The 14532-nt window shown below is 42.0% G+C and overlaps 1 protein-coding gene across 1 annotated transcript in view; it reads right to left on the bottom strand.

The window, feature by feature from the left end:
* Positions 1-4230: 4230 nt before the first annotated feature.
* The window catches only part of ppp1r16b (protein phosphatase 1, regulatory subunit 16B), a 65954-nt gene continuing 55652 nt past the window's right edge, over positions 4231-14532 (bottom strand). Inside the window, exons 6-11 of the mRNA XM_028811939.2 lie at positions 13552-13676; positions 13088-13213; positions 8856-8931; positions 8197-8326; positions 7974-8115; positions 4231-6076 (exon numbers count right to left, since the gene is read on the bottom strand). Coding sequence (XP_028667772.1) covers positions 5615-6076; positions 7974-8115; positions 8197-8326; positions 8856-8931; positions 13088-13213; positions 13552-13676 — 1061 coding nt within the window. The 3' untranslated portion in view covers positions 4231-5614. The remainder of the gene's footprint in view (positions 6077-7973; positions 8116-8196; positions 8327-8855; positions 8932-13087; positions 13214-13551; positions 13677-14532) is intronic.

Here is a 14532-nt window from a genome sequence, read left to right as displayed (position 1 = left end):
TGTGGTTTGGAGCTCAGTGGTGTCCTCTTGTGGTTACATTGCCCAGGTCTTCACTCAGTCCTTTCATTATGGCCTCCTGGCCAGGCACGAATCCATCCTTTATCCCAGCCAGGATGCGTGTTCTTTCTCTTTGGCACCTGCAATGTGTAATTGTAAAGCTATTTACCATATCTCTGTGAAGAGAGTATGTGTCTGATGTTTCAAGCTCAGTGTCTAGGACCCTTCATGCTGGTATTTATTGTATTCTCTGAATGACAGTTGTTGTGCTAGCACTGCACATTGCCTGTCTCTGTGGTTCAGACCTAAAATTGTGATCTAGAAAGCACAAAGGCTGCTTGTACTGGACTCTGCAGAACCAGAACCACACCTCGAACCAGCCATTAAGTGAGATGTGTGATGTATCCATTAATACGTATCTGGGATCAAACTATTGATGGGTGAAGTCAGAATCAAACAAGAATATTTTGTCGGCAGTTGGTGCAGAATCAAATGCCAGTGCAGAAAAGTCATTTCATATTTTCAAGATACATGAGCAAGCCCACTGTTAGATCTGTCCCTTGGAACTTCATCTTTGATAGGGGAGAGCCCCGTGCAAGGCAACTTACACTGGTGTTAAGACATGGCGGTTTCGCTCACTTCTGCTGACAAGTGCCTTTTCCATCCAGCCTCTCCACCCCCACTGATTTTCTACTGACAGCCTTTGGGCATATATCCTGTTTTACCACCGACAAAACCTACACTGTCTCAATGCTGGTATTTTTTGGTATTTGCAAAACATTTTGTCTTTTTTTTTGTGTGGTTCACCTCCAAAGAGATCAAATCTCCCTAACAGCTTCAGGTAACATTATTTAAATGAATAACTGCCCACACTGAAACTTCTCTGAGGATGATCAAATATTTAGAAATGTTTATTAAGCTGTTAGTTCTCATTTTCAACTGTGGCTTAGGTGGTTGTGCCATGTGTCTCCGAGATGACTGGTATTGGGTTCCTGGGTTAAGACACAGTGCATGAGGAGTCCCTTGATACTAAAAGGCCAGAATTTGTGTACAGAATGGCATTTGGTTTCCAACAGTGTGTTAAACACCAGGGGTCCAGTTTTGAAATCTTACTTCAGTACTGTGAAATATAAAACAAATTAGCTAAGTACATACCAGTTTGGATATAGTGTACATATCTTAAGTAGACAAGCTGCATTACACATGAATTTGCAGTCTGCAAAGAAAAGCCACAACACTTTGTATGTCTGACCAGAAATGCACAGAACAGCTACTTTCATAAGATACACACATTTAAACGCTGTGTGTGCAACATTAAAATGGTTATTTCATCATGTGGATTGAGATTATTGTGTGCTGTGAACCAATTTGCCATCCTGCCACAAACCAGAACTGCAGCTGTAGTTTGTTAAAAGCACAGAAGGCAGAAGAAACATGGGTTTTGAGGAGAAGGCAGTATTTCTCCCTTATATGAACATTGGTTGGGATTAGCAGTCTCAGTCACTTTCTGCTGTCCATCACACTCTTCAACATCACTAATGGCTACATGGAGCTCCTGTTTATAATTTTTCTGTAAACGTCTCTGCACCCTTTCTCAGATCCTTTTGAGGCTTGTCAAAGGGCACACTGCCCACTTGCTTCTCTGCCAGGCAGACTGCTGCCATTCAAGTCTGTAGCTCCACCCAGGCGGTGAAAAGATATCTCCAGGCTACTGTAATGCTCTCATGGTTCAGAGTTCTTTCCCTATTTTCTATTTAATATTTTGTTGTTTTTCAAATACAGTATATACCCATGTTTAAGTCAGGGCTTGATTTCACGGTATAATTTCTGGTATTTTATAATGTCGATCGTATAGGTCAAATGCGGAAAACTCACACTATTGGGCCAAGAGATTACGATATGCTAACGCCCACCTGAGAGAGTAACCACGGAGCACACTGCCTTTTTTTTCTGTGTATTGTGCCAACGTGACCACACAGTAATACCCGAACTATTCAGAAGGGACGTTTGCAATGATTTGTTTTTTTGCATCTCACAACCTCATACACCTTTATTGTAAGAGCATCCCTTATCTATGATGAAGCGTTCGATCAGAAGAAAATATGAAGCTGGTTTTAAATTAAAAGTCGTTGAAGTGGCGAAAGAAACTGGTAACTGCACTGCTGCAACAAAATTCGATGTGTCTGAGAAACTGGTGTGAGATTGGAGGAGGCAAGAAGATGTAAAAAAAAAAATAAGTGTGGTATTTTTGAACGGGCGTATAAGTTGGGGCCTGATTTTATGATCGATTTTTCGGGTTTCAAGACCCCGACTTATACGTGAGTATATATGGTATTTATTTTGTATATTTCATTATGAGGCAGCACGGTGGCGCAGTGGATAGCACTGCTGCCTCGCAGTTGGGAGACCTGGGGACCTGGGTTCGCTTCCCGGGTCCTCTCTGTGTGGAGTTTGCATGTTCTCCCCGTGTCTGCGTGGGTTTCCTCCGGGCGCTCCGGTTTCCTCCCACAGTCCAAAGACATGCAGGTTAGGTGGATTGGCGATTCTAAATTGGCCCTAGTGTGTGCTTGGTGTGTGGGTGTGTTTGTGTGTGTCCTGCAGTGGGTTGGCACCCTGCCCGGGATTGGCTCCTGCCTTGTGCTCTGTGCTGGCTGGGATTGGCTCCAGCAGAACCCCGTGACCCTGTGTTCGGATTCAGCGGGTTGGAAAATGGATGGATGGATGGATTAAAAATAATAGTTTTTTGTGTTCTCTGTCCTGTCTTCTTTATGTGGAGCCTAAGGAGGCAGGGCCACTTGATTATTTAGCTTTGGGACTGAATCCTGCAGTATAAATGGTGAAGCTGTTAGTCTTGCTGCAGCTTTGGCATTGCATTTTTGACCTTTCATTCCTGTTTGTGATTTAGTGCATCTGTTTTCAGATTCCCGGTTTTGACCCCTGTTATCATGAAATGTATTGATTCTGATTTAGTGATGTTTTGTTAGGTTTCAAAATATTGTATTTGTTTGCTCTAACCTGTTTTTCCTGTTGTTTACTGTCCTGCCTTGTTTGTTGCATCCCCTTTGAATCTCCTAATGAATAATTAAATATAGAGGAACTTTGCCTGTGTTAATCCTGGATGAGAGGTTTGTGGTGTTTCTTTTCTCTGTTTTTTGACATTTTTGAGAATATGTGATATTTAAGAACCTTCTCCCTATTTTTGGGTCTGTGCAGGATGAAAGCCTGTCATTTGAGGTTGGGGTTAGGCATACAGCCTGCACAGGGCAGCAGTTGTTTTGAGTAGAGAGAATCAGAAGATGCATTGTAAAAAAAAAACTAGAAAAATGAGATTTAGTAAACACAGCCCAGAAAACGAGGCAAGAGGCAAGAACTGTAAGTAGACAATCATGGCGAGAAGGTCAGAAATGAGAATAGTGAAAAAAGCCAAAACATTAAATGTAAATGAAAGTCAAGGGTCAGAAAACAGTTTAAAACCATTGACTCTTTTATATGTTCAAATAACAAAATTAGGTATTAGGCTGTATACAACAAACTTAGATGATGAATGCTCTGTGCTACTGGCTTATAAGTTGTTGCACCGATAATGTCACCTGGTGCACAGATGTCACTTGGCATCTGTAACAAAAACAAGACCACCGGAGATCATGTTTAATTTTCAGCACCATTAAAAAATAAAGTAACAACCAAATGCCTTGACCTCTGAAATCCACATAACAAAATCTTGAGCATTTCAAAGGTCAAGGAGAAACTGTAAAAAAATGAAAAATAGATGCAGGTTCATGACACTAGGCTGCCTGGGGTGAGGCTTAACAAGGGCTTCATCCCTTTTTGTGCTTCCTAGTGGCAGTAATCACAACAAATCTTTTGTTGCAGAAACAGTAATAGGCACAGAGTGATTTACAACAGAATAGCATGTTTGTAACATGTATTTTATGGGACCCCACATAATTTTCATTTTCAGGCTTTCTGGAGGTCCAGAGAGTTAATTAGAGCATCAAACACCTCACTATATTTTGACACTTTCAGTAATTCACATCACACTTGAGAATTGCATGTTTGGCAAGCGGCATGGTGCTGCCACATGCAGTTTATGAATAGATTCTTGCCTTGAAGATGTCTATTTATGATTGTCATCTAACAAAAAAAATTCCTATATTCCAAAGTTTCATGGACTTATCAGCTTTTGAAGCACTCAGCGAAATACTGGAAAAGAAACATGCCTGGAAGATGCTGTTTTTCCTTTGCAACACATATACTGATAGATTGATGGATGCTTTATTGATTCCAAAGAGAAGTTGCACTGTTACAGCAGTCCACACACAAAAACTACACAAAACACACTTGATATAAAACAACAAGATAGATTAAATAAAAAAGTATTTCCATAATCTTATTAAAATTCAACATATTAAAATAGCCGGAAAACACAGGTAGAGGTTGTGTTGTAAATATATGCACATACAGTATACAGTGTGTGCAAAAAATACATTAACAAGTGAGAATGAGACAGTGAGTATATGTGTGTGAAGCCTGATTAAAAAAATAATAATAAAAATTTCCACAAAATTATATGTCAGCAAAATTTTGATTTATTTATAAAGCAGCAATTTTTCTTTCTTTACTGATCTGAAAATCAGACCCATTCACACTTTCCATAGTAGGACCAATAGGTCAGTAGTGACTGAGAGTGAAGAGCAGTGTGCGACACAGCCAGCCTGCAGAGAGTTCAGTTGCTGACACCTTCCTCAGCCTTCATCTACTCTTTTATGTGCCAACCTGTCCCTTTCGACACTTGTCCGCTCCCTCTCAAGTTCACCTACCGCTGCTTAAGTGATCTGTCCTTCTGGGCTCCGTCCTGCTGTCTCTTGTGCTGATCCAGTGTTGTCTGAGTAAGAGATGTTCTTTTTAGCTATCATTTTACTGACCACATACACTCAGAATTGTATCTGGCAGCTCATCTGGGCCTTCTAGGAAGTGTAGAGTGCTTGTACAAATGCTGGTGTATAGCTGCCTGGCATGTGCTGATGACAGCGTGCTTTAAGTAATAACGGTGTTCTGTGTGCCCACCCTGTAATGGACGGTGTCTTGTAAACAGTCCTGACAACGTGAGAAGTTCTGAACAAGGAGAGGACACATTCCAGAAAGTGCACCTTATAGAAACTCAGCCACACTATCAGAACTTTGTCTGTCATGCGTCTGCTTTTGTAAGCATCTTTGAATGTATAGGTGCCTGTCACTGCTGCAGCAATATGCAAGCGTCTGATAAAAGACCCAAGAGACCTCTCCCTTCCTGTCTCTCTGTGCTTTTTTTCCCATCTAAATTCCAGACCTTGGAATAATTTACACCGGCTCCTTTTGTGCAGCTCACTGTTCACTAGCTGGTGTTCAGCAGAAAGCAAAACATTACCACCACACTCAACTGAAAATGTGCTTTAAGCCAAAATGTGGTTGATAGATGCCCTCCCATACCTGAACAGCAAGTACAACTACCCTGTCAGTCAGGTGTAGAGGTCAGCACAGCCTTGACATCGCAGGATAGTGCAACAAATTAAAGTGACCGTACTGTGCAACCCAAATCTACAAAGGGAAGCACCTCTGACGATTATCTCTAGAGCTGCTAAGAAATGCTGCAGCAGCCTCCTTCTTTCTCTTCCACCACCTCAAGCGGTTGCTTTAGCTTCAGCAGAGGTGGCTCCCCACTACTCACTGTGTAACTCAGGGCACTTCCATTCGAACTGACTGTGGAAATCTGGGACTTTGGAGCTACTCCAGGACCATTTTCATCCCCATTGCTCAGGTGGCCATTGAGCAGGGGGTGGCCACTCAGTTTTGCAGCCACTCTCTGTCTTTTTAATTCTGCCAGCGTCTGGTGACTTCCATCTCTGCATGCTGTCCAGGGGGCAGCCATTGGCTGCGAACACGAGGCACTCTTGAATTCCTGCAACAAATTGCTCTTGGGCAGGGTGCCGTTGCATGGAACCTGACAGTTGGAGTCAGCTTTCATGGCAGGTTCAGTCTGGGTCAGGGTGTCATGTTTGGTCTCTTTTGGCTTTGCATTCCATACATCTGGCAAGGTATTCTGGAGAAAAAAATGAAAAAGAAAGAAAGAAGATTTAAGAACAGACAAATACAAATTTTATGAAAATTAGCTGGCCAAAAAAGGTTCCAAGAGCATAAGAAAATCTAGAAATGAGTGGAGACCACTGAGGCTTGTTTTAAACTACAGTATCAGGTAATTTGTTTGAAAGTAGTTCCACTTACTTCTGTGAAACTATCATTACTAATGTTTGTGTGAATTACATTCATAACCGTTTTCCATTACTGTGCTCCTTTGTTTCTTCAGACATGTGTCATGCGCTTTGCCTGAACGTTCACTTCATTTCCATTCTGGTGGCTCCCTCCTTGATTTTGATGAGCACTGTTACATCCTCCATGTAACAGATGTAAAAGGCGCTATATAGCGCCCGACCCGGCACAGACTGACGCAGAGGCACGTGTAAAACAAGCACACTTTTTATTTTTCTTCACCTGTGGGGCACGTCTTCCCCGTGAACCCCACAGGCAATACATAGTCCCAAAAGCACGTAAGTCCAACACCAACAACTCTCCACCTTGCACCACCACTCCTCCCAGGCAACCTCGTCCTCTTCCTCCCGATTTTGGCTCACGAGTGGTGGTGGCTGGCCCCTTTTTATAGCCCACCCAGAAGTGTTCCAGGTGCTTGACCACCTGGTCACAATTGCACTTCCAGGTGGGGCTGAAGACTCGTCCAGCCGGGCTGTTGATTCCAGGCAGCACCCACTAGCGGCCACCCCAGCTCCCAACCAGGCTGTGGAGGACTCCATCTCCCATGGAGCCATGCGGGAGGTTGGGGAATCACCGTCGGCCAGGGAGGCTGCCACCAAGCGTCCCGGGGGAGGTATTGAGCTGCCCATGGTTGCTCCCCCGGAACATACGCAGCAGGGAAATCCCGGCCGGGCATGGGACCTGGCCGCCCATCACACAGACTAAAACCTCACGCCATATTCCAGTTGTAGCTTAACATATGCATTAAACATGTTCATTCTAATTTCTCAACTATGTAATCAAAGACCTCTCTGATTGCATCAGGAGACTGACTGGGCATGGACAGAAAGGTGTCTGCTAACACAAAAAATATACATACACTATTTAATCTACAAGGAAACGACATGTAGCTGTTCACACCAATTAATGATTTTTATAGTGCATACTGAATAGAAAGAAAATGAACAATTGAATAATTGCACCCCATAGGAGGTGCAGTGCACTCCCTTCTCTGCTGCAGATTCTTTCCATAGTTCATGTATGGGACTGTGCTGTCCCTTTAATAGAACTGGTAGCTGGAGAGCTTCCTTGAGAACAACTAAAGGCTCAAGGGTGTAGGACCTTCAAAGAAGCTCTTGAGTGAGTTTTAAGCCCAGTGTTCCCATAACAAATGTGGTCGCACCCATAACCCCCAGACGTGATTCCTCAGCTTAGTTGGAACTAACCCTGGTAAACAATTTAAACCCTCCTGATACCCTACAGCTTGACAAGGATTCAAATCATCGAGGGAAAGGGAGACTAGGAGAGAACTTGAGAGACAAAGAGCAAGAGATGAGTAGTGGGAGGTGAGCTTGGGATGGATTTATGATCCTTGAAATCAGTCAGGTTGGCAAGCCATTCTTCCTGGTAGTCATAAGTGCACCTAGGGAGCCTGCAGGGTTTTCTTTTCTTATTCTGTCCTGTTTATTGCTGCTTTGTGTGGCCCCAATCATCATTCATCCCTTATGTTTAGTTACTTTATAATTGTACATGTGTTTGCACATTTTAGCCTCCTTGGCATGGAATATTACAATAGCACCACCTTTTATGACAACTCCTATTCTGTAGCTTTCTATTATTCTACCTCCCACCTTTACTTTTTCCTAATTTTCTCTAGTTCTCTTTCATTCATGTCAGTGACAGGCACTTACAGGATCTGTGTTTTCTTGGTCAGAACTCCTCTCGTCTGCTTCTTTTGTTTCCGTTTTTCCCAGCCACACAATGGCCTCTGTTTCATACTCTTTGCGGTAGAGATTGTTTCGGTCTGAGAGGCTTGCCCTGCGGACTACTTTCCTGTGGAGGCATCAAACAATCTACTGTGAAACCTGAGCCAATCAGAGCCAGTGAGTCCAGCAGATCTCATTGGCCACTTACCCTCGGCTACCAGTGCTGGATGTTCTCCGGCACAAGGAGGTCTTCTGTTTCAGATGAGACTTCATGATGATGTCATGTTTATGCTTTAGGTCCAGTAATATAGCCCTGAATTCTTCATCTTCACATAAATCTGAGGAAGACAACAGAAACAATGTCATGATGACATAAAGTTCCACAAATGTAATTCAATTAGAGATGCAGTGTGGTACGAGTGAGGCATTACAGAAAGAGAGAGAGAGCAGTGTAAGCTGGGTGTCCTTCAACTCTGGTTGATAAGGAAGCTAACCTCAGAAATGATTGAACAATTGAGTGCCATGGACTACAGTATGCTACAAAGGGCATGTAACCAGATTTACAAGTGTGAATCGTACTGAAGCACATAAGAAAACATAAATCTGTCTGGAATTCTCTTAAATGTCTTCATCACTCGCAACACCCATGGCAAACAGCAGTCCTTTTCACTGTAGTTTGTTGACAGAACACATACAGCTGTGGTACAGCCAGGTAGAGCGACTTGGTCAGGGTCATGTGGTGAGCCAGTAATGGTTGGAGAGCCTGCAACATTTCTGATATATTTCCATAAAATGCAGTCATCAGTCATTCCATAAAGATGAACAAAGTTCAAAAGAAGAATCACGAATAGAGACAGTAGAGCTTACCAATAGGTGTCTCATCAAGAAAGGATTTGGCCATTAGATTTGCTCCATGGGAAACCAGTAGCTCTGCCACATGCACCTATGAACAGAAAATTTTGACAGTCAGCTACAGAGAACTGGTAGTTGAGGAGACCCAAAAAGAATGACTGACCTTTTAGGCCAGCTTTGACAGAAACGGGCCATTCAGCCCAACAAATGTCATCAGCCCTACCCACCTAATTTCTTGAAAATAACACTGGGGTGGGTTTTGAAGGTCCCTAAAATCCTACTCTCCACCACTCTACTTGGTAATCTGTTTTATGTTTCTACAGTTCTCCATGTGAAGAACATTTTTGTAATATTCTCTAGTGCTTCTGCGTCTTTTTGTAATATGGAGACCAAAACTGTACACAGTACTCCAGGCGAGGCCTTGCTAGTGCAATATATGGCTTAAGCATAACTTTCTTTGACTTGTACTCCACATACAGGTCACTGTATATAACGTAACATCCTATTAGCCTTCTTTATCACTCATGTATGCTGTGTGAATGTAGATGGTGACGGGTCCGGTATGACTCCTATTTATTCAAGTTTTAAACTTCTCATTGTGTATTCAAATCTAACATTTTTACTTCCTACATGTAATATTTTACAATTATTTACATTCAACTTCATCCGCTATGAATCTGCCTAAGCTTGCACTCTGTCCAAGTCTCTCTGTTATGATTCTACTGATTTTATTCTCTCTGCCTATCCATCTAATTTAGGATCATCTCTAAACGTATCCAGCTTGTTATTTATATTCTTACCAAGGTCATTTACAGTCATGGCCGAAATTATCGGCACCCCTGGAATTTTCCCAGAAAATGCACCATTTCTCCCAGAAAATGATTGCAATTACAAATGTTTTTGTATATACATGTTTACTTCCTTAATTTGCATTGGAACAACACCATAAAACAGAGAAAAAAAAGCCAAATCTGACATCATGTCACACAGAACTCCAAAAATGGGCCGGACAAAATTATTGGCACCCTTTCAAAATTGTGGGTAAATCGTTTTATTTCAAGCGTATGATGCTCGTTTGAACTCACCTGTGGCAAGAAACAGGTGCTGGCAATATAGCAATCACACCTGAAGCCAGTTAAAATGGAGAAAAGTTGACTCAACCTTTCTGTTGTGTGTCTGAGTGTGCCACACTAAGCATGGAGAACAGAAAGAAGAGCAGAGAACTGAGGACTTGAGAACAAAAATTGTGAAAAAATATCAACAATCTCCAGAGATCTTCATGCTCCTTTGTCCTCTGTGCGCAACATAATCAAGAAGTTCACAACACATGGCACTGTAGCTAATCTCCCTGGACGTGGACGGAATTGATAAGACTGCAACGAAGGATAGTCCGAATGGTGGATAAACAACCCCAATCTACTTCAAAACATTTTCAAGCTGTTCTGCAGACTTGGGGTGCAACAGTGTCAGCTCGAACTATCCGTCGACATCTGAACGAAATGAAACGCTATGGCAGGAGAGCAAGGAGGACCCCACTGCTGACACAGAAACATAAAAAAGCCAGACTGGAGTTTGCCAAAATGTACTTGAGGAAGCCAAAATCCTTCTGGGTGAACGTCTTGTGAACAGATGAGACCAAGGTAGAGCTTTTTGGTAAAGCTCATCATTCTACTGTTTACAGAAAACAGAATGAGGCCTACGAAGAAAAGAACACAGTACCTACAGTCAAACATGGTGGAGGTTCTAAGATATTTTGGGGATGTTTTGCTGCCTCTGGCACTGGATGCCTTGACTGTATGCAAGGCATCATGAAATCTGAAGACTACCAAAAGATATTGGGGCGCAATGTAGGGCCCAGTGTCAGAAAGCTGGGTCTGCGTCAGAGGTCATGGGTGTTCCAGCAGGACAATAACCCCAAACATACCTCTAAAAACACTCAGAAATGGTTGAAGACAAAGCGCTGCAGAGTTCTGAAGTGGCCAGCAATGAGTCCGGATCTAAATCCGATTGAACACTTATGGAGAGATCTCAAAATTGCTGTTGGGAGAAGGCGCCCTTCAAATCTGAGAAACCTTGAGCAGTTTGCAAAAGAAGAGTGGTCAGAAATTCCAGTTGAGAGGTGTAACAAGCTTGTTGATGGTTATAGGAAGCGCTTGATTTCAGTTATTTTTTCCAAAGGGCGTGCAACCAAATATTAAGTAGAGGGTGCCAATAATTTTGTCCAGCCCGGTTTTTGAGTTTTGTGTGAAATGATGTCAGATTTGGCTTTTTTTCTGCTTTTTTGTGTTGTTCCCATGCACATAAAGGAAATAAACGTGAATACCAAAACATTTGTAATTGCAACAGTTTTTTGGGAGAAATGGTGCATTTTCAAGGAAAATTCCAGGGGTGCCGATAATTTCGGCCATGACTGTATGTATATTAAAAAGAGAAGTGGATGGGCACTACTTCTACCATAACCTAATTCTGAAAACATACCTCTCATCATAACTCTTGGCTTCATGTTGTTAAACCAGCTTTTCACCCATCTCCACATTGTGCCATGAATTCCCACTCTTTTCATTTTGAACATTAGCCTCTCATGTAGGACTTTTAGAAAAGCTTTCTAAAAATTGAGATGATTATATTATACTAGTCATTTAGCCCGTTACAATAACGGGCGCTAGAACAGTAGTGCATAAACATTAGTAGGAACAGTCTATATTAAATAGCAAGGGACTTTGACCTCATTCTTTTTGTTGGTCGTATTTTTCTTTCTTTCAGCCTTTCTTTTGTTGATGTTTACTTGCTGAGCTGACCGTTCTTCGTGGGCTGCCGCCGTGTATTGTGTGTCTTTAATTTTCTGTGACAGTAATACTGTCTTGTATGTCCGCTGGCTTGTACGTCCGTAATATACCTTTAATTTTCTCTGGCGGTAATACAGGCGTGCGCGTCGGTAATATGCCTTTAATCTCCTCTGACAGTAATACTGGCTTGTATGTGGCTGTAATATGCGTCACTGTATTGTGTACCTTTAATTTCCTCTCACAGTATTACTGGTTTGTATTTCTGTAAAACGCCTGTAACTTTCTCTGACATTAATATCGCGCATCACACCGTGCCCCGCGCATGCACAGTTCACCAGAAGACACACACACACGAACACAGGGATTTTATTAAAGAGGATGCTAAATTATATTATATGCTAAATCTTGTCCTTAATAATTACTTCTAATAATTTAATCCTTGATGCATATTAAGCCTAGTAGCCTATGGTTTCTTGGATCAGACCAGTCAAATTTTTTGTATAATGAGTAACACTTGCTGGGTTCTGGTCCTGAGGAATTTGTGTGCAGTGATTCCTGAAATATATGCCTGAAGGATTTATATATGTACGTAGGGATCAACAGGTAATAGAATACATTTTTACAAATTTGATATCTCTTGCCCTTTGTGTACCCTCAGTGTTCCTTCTGCACCTTTCCTTGGCATCCTTGTGTGTCTTGACCTCTATTGCCCAGTAGTTCCTCTCTCGATCGCATTTCCATAAAGCCTATTTCTCAGATTCGGTCATGTCGAGATACCTTGTTTGCCTCCTTTCCACTTTTAACTACAATCAATGTTAGATAAGCTGTCATTACCCACTGTAGAGAAAAGTCAAGCAAAATGACACCTTTTATTGGCTAACTAAAAAGATTACAATATGCAAGCTTTCGAGGCAACTCAGGCCCCTTCTTCAGGCAAGATGTGCTGGTTTACAAAATGTCATCATTTGTGACCAAATTACTTTAGCCTATCATATGGTGACCACACCCACTATATTATGGTGACCACACCCACTATATATACCCTGATCAGGTCACTTGTAGGCGGTTTCTGCCATTGCTGCATTTATTCCATGATGACACCCAAGCGGAGACTCGTAAGAATACAGATGATGTTTTCACAGTGGGTAATGAGTACTAGGGTATTGTACCGTGTTAGCCATTATAAATGTAGAGAAAAGCCAAGCAAAATGACACCTTTTATTGGCTAACTAAAAAGATTACAATATGCAAGCTTTCGAGGCAACTCAGGCCCCTTCTTCAGGCAAGATGTACTCTTTTGGGTCTTCTACAAAGTAAACTAAGTCAGACCACTACTGTGCTAGCAGAATAGGGCTTGATTGTTCAATTAAAAGGACCATGCTTGTCTGTATGTCCACTCACAGCTTGTACCTTTTACGTTCTTATGTAGCTGTGAGGTCCCATGAAAGTGGACTGACTCACCTGGCCCCAAAAAGTGGCTGCGTGAAGTGGCTGCCATCCTTCAGAGTCCTGTACGTCAAGTTTGGCACCTTGTTCCAGGAGGATCTCTACTACACGTAGATAGCCATTAGCAGCAGCGATGTGCAACTGCAAGGACAAGAAGGATAAAGCATGCTGGGTGGAGACACTGACTTTGTCAACACTACCACAACAGATCACAATAGAAGTTTAGTGAATGGCCACTTGAGGGCAGCATTGAACAAACTTTACAGTGCAGAACTGGGAAAAGTTGGCAAATGAAATGGAGCTCAGGACAGAGTGGCTTGGGTTACCATAGCAACTGGATTAAGAGAAAAGTCCATTAAAATGTTATGTATATTATTAAAAACACTGGATCATTCAGGAGATCTGCATTATGGATACACTTTGATTATTCCAGATCATTTGAGGGTTTGACCCTCTCCCCCTTCCCATATTACACTCACCAAAGTGACACCCTGGTCATCAGTTTGGTTGATATCCCCGTGTTGCTGTACGATTTCTTGAATATCAGCCACCATGAGCCTTTCCTGTGCCTCCCGTGTCTCATTAATAATTTCCTGGGTTATGCCTGAGGGGGATAAAAGCCAGAAATGCACACTTTGGGTCTTGAGAATTTAGTGACAGGAATGGGAAACAACAGCAATGTTGGCCTACTTAAAAGCTAGGAAATTGCAATGTTAAAGGAGAAGTCATTTCCTCTATGAAGCCTCTGAGATAGTTTGATAACTGATAACCAGCATAAAAAAATCTGAGCACATCTTCTTTGTGGATAAGTACCCACCTCATGTGTGGCATAATCATTATGCAAGTAGCACCTTTTGATGTTCTGGTTTATATAGGGAGATATCTGAAAAAATGTTGTCTGGTGGTGGACATGTATCAAGAATTTTGGTACAAATACACAAGTTGTAACTAAACTCATATCCTGCAGTACACTTGATTTGCCATGGAATAGAGTTATGGTGGACCCTTTGTTAGACCTTCATGGAATTAAGAAATAATCATCATCATTTGCCTGAGCTAAAATGTGAAACTAAAAACCTTTGGACACTATTTTTTTCATTTTAGAGCAACCCTAAAAAATTCTAATGTCTTGGGTTAGTTACTTGAAGAGATATTTTTAGAAGGACACAGTAGGGGTCGAGTCTCCCACCAGACATCTAGCAGCCCTGTCTATCCTCTTCACTGCAAAAAGGACAAAAGCCCTCCATGAGTTCCAGGTGACCAGCTCCCACTTCTGGTCTCCCCAGCTTTCCAACCATAAAAATGATGCTTTGGAAGGCTAAGGGGACAGAGGGGGAATAATAGTGATTTAAAGAAGACAGACACCATGACACATAGTTTCCATTGCCTCCAACTACAAGTCAGAAAGGTGAATTTTACTTTTTGTTTTCATTTTCCTTTCCCACCTTCCTTGCAAGATA

Source organism: Erpetoichthys calabaricus, chromosome 10 (genome assembly GCF_900747795.2).
Source record: "Erpetoichthys calabaricus chromosome 10, fErpCal1.3, whole genome shotgun sequence".
In the NCBI taxonomy this organism is placed as follows: Eukaryota; Metazoa; Chordata; class Cladistia; order Polypteriformes; family Polypteridae; genus Erpetoichthys; species Erpetoichthys calabaricus.
Note: the sequence above shows the minus strand (reverse complement) of the source record. Positions and strands in the feature narration are given on the sequence as shown.